At 46.6% G+C, this 5,727-nt stretch overlaps 1 protein-coding gene across 1 annotated transcript; it reads left to right on the forward strand.

The window, feature by feature from the left end:
• Positions 1–254: 254 nt before the first annotated feature.
• Positions 255–581, forward strand: LOC308418442 (peptidyl-prolyl cis-trans isomerase FKBP1A-like; the record flags this gene model as incomplete). The annotated part of the gene is made up of 1 exon (XM_080913817.1): positions 255–581. One exon carries the CDS (start codon positions 255–257, stop codon positions 579–581), a length of 327 nt encoding a protein of 108 aa, XP_080769943.1.
• Between the last annotated feature and the right edge of the window lie 5,146 nt (positions 582–5,727).

Consider the following 5,727-nt stretch of genomic DNA (forward strand, 5'->3'; position numbering starts at 1 on the left):
TTCTGTCTATTGGACACGCGAACTTCCTTTGTGACGATCTCTGTTCTTCTCCCTTTATACCTGGGTTTCCGGCAGAAACTTTCTGACAGCGGTTGGGAAAACACCTCCCTTCCTTCCTCCCCCCTCCTTTTCCCCCTTCTCCCTCCCCACCCCACTCACTTCCTCCTCATTTTAGCCAGTAGGAAACTGAGCTACAAAGGGATTAAAGACCTTGCGCCTCTTCCCGCACGCTTCTCCTCTTCTCCTCCGCCACCATGGGCGTGCAGGTGGAAACCACCTCTCCCGGAGATGGGCGCACCTTCCCGAAGCGTGGCCAGACCTGCGTGGTGCACTACACGGGGATGCTTGAAGACGGAAAGAAGTTTGACTCCTCTCGGGACAGAAACGAGCCTTTTAAGTTTACACTAGGCAGGCAGGAGGTGATCCGAGGCTGGGAAGAAGGGGTAGCCCAGATGAGTGTGGGTCAGAGAGCCAAGCTGATAATCTCCCCAGACTATGCCTATGGAGCCACTGGGCACCCAGGCGTCATCCCACCAAATGCTACTCTTGTTTTTGATGTGGAGCTTCTAAAACTCGAATGACAGAAGTGTCCTCGTCCCTCAGCTCTGCACGTGGATCTGCCACGGAGGAATCTGGTACCTCAAGATAGGTGCACGTGAATCCACGGGGAGCTTTCCTGATGCCCCATCACTCTTTGAATAGATACCTACCCAACTGAATGTGTTGCTTCGGACGCTTCTATGTCCCCTTCCCCCTTCTGTAAGTGTTTTGACCTAAACTATAAACCTCAGGTTACTTTGTTTTGGGGTGAAGACTCAGTTTCTGTCTTTCAGATCTCTAAGTTTCTGATGAAGTATATTGTCAAGTGTGAACAGCACAAGCAACGGGTTAGCTTCAGATTAGGAATTGGTGTTGAGGGTGGGATTTGCAAGAATTTTTATTTTATTTTATTTTATTTTATTTTATTTTTATTTTTCGATGATTAAGACAGTCTGCTGCTTGCTGCAGAGCCATGGCAGATTCGAGCTGCTGTTGGGGGCTGGACCCTTCTCCAGTGAGGGGGTCCTGTTAAACTGAAAGCCCTGCCCAAACCGAAGTGGGAAGGGAGGGAGAAAGCCTTCCCTTCCAACAGTCCTCCCGTCTTCCAAAATGGCTGCCTTCAGAAGCAGGTCCCGTCACTGCTGTGTGGACACTAGGACATCTGTCCCCGGGGCAGCAGGGACCTCTGAAGCCTTCTCTGTGACCTGGCTTAATTTGTTTTTCATCCTATGGTTTTTCTATTGGATTTTCTGGACTTCTGTAATCGTGTAACTATCTAAGCTCCACTTCCTAAATTTTAAGAACTTGGGTGGAAAGTTTAAGCTGAAGGTGCTGTTTGTAGACTCACCACGCAATGGATGCCCGGCCACGGTGACAAATCCCTGAGTGCTCTCTAAGAAATGATGCTGGTCAGCACAGCTTCAACATCTCCTGGGTTTTGATGCTTGGCTCTCTCTGCTGATCTCTGCTTCCTGGCTTTTCCTCCTCCAGTTCCTTCTCACCCTCTGCTGTCCTGTGTAGTGATTTGGTGAGAGAAAGCTTTCGTCCCCTGCCCTCTGCACTACATATGCGGTTCAAGGTTTATTACTGCAATAAAAGTGCTTTATGCTGGCTTTTCTAAAAAACAAAAACAAAACCAAAAAAAACCCTAAAACACAAACAAACAAACAAAAACCTTGCCAGAAACCCCATGTTAGGTGGATGAAGGGAACAGGCTCCCCCTTTGTTTAAACCTGGTCCTTGTCATGAGGCAGAGGCTTGCACATTGCCTCAATTATCCCCCAGTAATGTCATCTACAGTGGCCGCAAGTGCTGGAAGCAAGCCCCTGTCTGGGTGCAGGTTGTCTATCTGTGGCTCTAAGCCACGCGTGCTCCTGGCCTCTGACACACGTTGGCTTTTCTGGCCTTAGAGAAGAGCTGTTGATTCCATCTTTTCAATCGGCTCTCTCATTGCTCCCTGCCCCTTTCCTTCCCCCACCGGTCTCCTTCTCACCAAAGGAGGGACGGGCTCTTCTCATTCTCTTAGCTTTGCAAAGAGAAGGCTAGAGGTTCTCAGAAACAGGTCTTGGAGGCTGTGAGGGACAAGAAACACCCCCCAGACCGTACGAAGGAATGCTGCAGTGAGCCTGGATCTCTCTGTTCAGCAGACCTCATCCTGACTGGACTTGACTGTGTGGGGATCACACTGGGACTTCAGAAGACCTGATGTCCCTGGTGCAAGTCGGGCTTTGGGGTGGTCTTGGGTGCACTCAGCTTTGCTGTGCCCCTTACCGTGGTCCAGGCCATTCAGACTTGGTCAGTGGAATAGCAGTTGCCTGAGAAGGCAGACAGGTGGGCAGCTCAACACACCACTTCAACAAGGCTCCTCCCTCGTCTCATCTTCACCCCAGTGCTCCCTCTGGTCTAAGTGAGTGCTCAGCTTCCCCTCTGTCTGTCAAAGACCTTTGGACACTTATGTCATCAATTCAAGGGAATGACAGTCCTTATGTCTGCACACTTAAATATTATAAATTAAGACAAACAAATGGTAGTTTAAAAATGACATGAGCCAGGCATGGTGGCTCACATTTATAAATCAGCACTCGGAGTGTCTCAGAGTTAAAAGACAATATAGATTATAGAGTGACACCCCATCTCACAAAAGAAAGAAAGAAAGAAAAGAAGAAAAGGGAAGAAAGGAAGGAAGCTTAAGGACCCACAGCATGAGAACAAAGCCAACTATGGAAAGTTATCCTCTGATGGCTACATGTGCATCATGGTATATGCACTCCCAAATAATAATCAATAAAATAAAAATTAAAAAGAAGCCACATGTGGTAGCAAACATCTTTAATCCCAGCTCTCAGGAGGGCGGGGAAGGTGGATCTCTATGAGTTCAAGGTCAGCCTGGTTTATAGAGTGAGTCCCAGGATAGCCAGGGCTACATAGAGAGACCATGTCTTAAAACAAAAACAAAAACAAAATAAAAATAAGACAAATGTAATAAAAGCCATAAAAGAGATATAATGAAAACGACATAATTGAAAACACATAAAGTGATGAGTTTTAGATGAATGAAAGCACAGATGGGCGATGTAAAAGATGGCAGGGTTTTATTACTAACAATATTATGACTGTGGGTAGTGATATTTGAACAAGTAATAAAACTGTATGTGTAAAGTTTATAAGTTGTTGTCCTTTTTCTAACTTTAATTTTCTTCAGTGCCAGCAAAATTGCTATTGGTGCCGCTGTAGGCGAGAACTTGTAATTTGCATTCTAGGGATAGGAATAAGCTAATGAACTAAAAAGTAAGATAAAGCTGTATTCGAGATTGCTTTGATTAGGTGTTACTGCCCAGCAAATGGCTTCTAAACTTGCCAGAACGTCGGTGTGGTTAGTGAGAAGGAGCAACCTGCGCAGGACACGAGAGTAGATGTGTATGCTAACCGCAAGAATGAGAGGCTCAGCTGATGGCTCAGTGGGTGTCTTAGTCAGGGTTTTACTGCTGCAAAGAGATACCATGACCAAGGCACCTCTTATAAAGACAACATTTAATTGGGGCTGGCTTACAGTTTTAGAGGTTCAGTCCATTATCATCAAGGCAGGAACATGGCAGCGTCCAGGCAGACATGGTGCAGGAGGAGCTGAGAGTTCTACATCTTGTTCCAAAGGCAAACAGGAGAAGAATGATTTCCAGGCACTGAGAGGAATGTCTCAAAGCCCATACACACAGTGACACACTTCCTCCAATAAGGCCACACACCTTCTAATTGTGCCACTCCATGGATGAAGCATGTTCAACCCACCACAGTGGTTAAGAGCATCTACAGAAGACCTGAGGTTGGTTTCCAGCACTCACATCAGGGAGTTGACAAGTTCAGGGAAGCTGATGCCCTCTTCTGGCCTACTTGGGTTCCTGCATTCACAGGTGCCCACCCACATAAAGACACACGTGTGTACACAAACATACAAATATTAAAAAAAAAAAAAAAACTTTAAAAAGTGAATAAATAACAAAGACAAAAATTGCGATTCACATCAAACCAGAACAGATACACACCCCCTATCTCTTGTGCATGGAGCCCCGGATGCCTATCAAGGGCATCTTCCACTGCTCTTGCTTGGGAGTCTCAGGCAGTGGTGGTTAGGGGTGGGTGTCTGGGATCATCAGGAGGCTGACTGGGCAGTACTGGCTCTTACCCTCTCCTTATGATGTCTGTGGACCTTTCTGTAGTGGAGCAACTGGCTTCTCCAGTGGGGTAACTGGAAGCCTTGCAAGGTGCTCAAGACTCGCAGAAGTGAGTGCTCAGGAAAGGAGAAGAAGTTGCTGGCAGTATTCTGAGAGAGCGCTTCCAAACTTGGGCAACCTACTTTCACCACGCTCAGTTTCTTAGCACGAGCCACAGACCAGCTCAGACTCACTCACTGGAGAGTGAACACACAGGACTGGAACAGCAGCAATGTTCTCTAGGGCATGTTGAGAAGGCTAGTACCACCTGACTAGAAATCCTGAGGAGATGTCTGGTGTCCTGGAACACAGGGAGGAACCGTCTGAGCAAACCATGTCTGTGATCATCCCTGGCAGACACAGCCATGGCAGAGAGTGTCCTATCTGGCAATTTTCAGGCAACACACTGAAAGGACCCGGAGCTTCTCTTAGCAGATTTTGTTGGGCAGAAGAAAAGGTAGCAGTGACCTACAGAAGGCACTGTTCCACTTTGGAGCAAACTTAGGAAAGCTAAGGAGAATAGAACCGCCGCTCCAGCCAAAGTCTCTCAGTGGAAGAACTGGCTTTGGGGCAAAGGCATAGGCCAGGGTGCTGCCAGCAAACTGGAGGCTGAGATGAAGAGGAAGCCAAGGGTGTGGCTGTAAATCCTTCAGTAATGCCTTAGTAACACTCAAGGGCATGTCTCATAGGCCTTGTGGGTAGACAGTGAGGCTTCTGAAGACCATACATCTTCATACATACAGATGCATCTTAAATTCTTTATTGAACTTCAGGGCATCTAGGACTTCAGTGGGCTCCTTACTGGTGGTAACTTAAAGTCAAGATAAGTCTTAAAGTAAATAAATAGTTGTGGCTTTTATCTAAGGGAGGAAGTTAGAACCTGATATATAAAAACATACAGGAGATGACTGAAGGTTAAGAGAATTTACTGTTCTTGTAAAGATCTGGAGTTCCTTTCCCAGCACCCATATTGAGCGCCTCATGGCCTCCTGCGTCTCCAGATCCAGGGGAGCTCATATCCTCTTCTGTCCTCCTTGGGTACTGCTCTCATGTGTAAATGCCCTCCACACATGAACACATAATTAAAATAAGAGGGTGACAGAAGAGGAGGAGGAGGAGGAGGAGGAGGAGGAGGAGGAGGAGGAAGTGGAGGAGGAGGAGGAGGAGGAGGAGGAGGAGAAGAAGAAGAAGAAGAAGAAGAAGAAGAAGAAGAAGAAGAAGAAGAAGAAGAAGAAGAAGAAGAAGAAGAAGAAGAAGAAGAAGAAGAAGAAGAAGAAGAAGCCCACAAAGTTTTAAAAATAATTCTACAGGTTGGTCAGACAAAGAGCAGTCAGAAGAAGCAGTTGAGAGCAGGGCATGTTTGGTTAAAGTAGCTGCTGCTCATTTCTTATGAAGAAAAGGATAATCGTTGTGTCTATTGCTGTGCTAAAGACCATGACACAAAGCAACTTGGAGAAGAAAGGGTATGTTTGACCTAGAT

Source organism: Micromys minutus, assembly GCF_963924665.1.
Source record: "Micromys minutus genome assembly, chromosome: 3".
In the NCBI taxonomy this organism is placed as follows: Eukaryota; Metazoa; Chordata; class Mammalia; order Rodentia; family Muridae; genus Micromys; species Micromys minutus.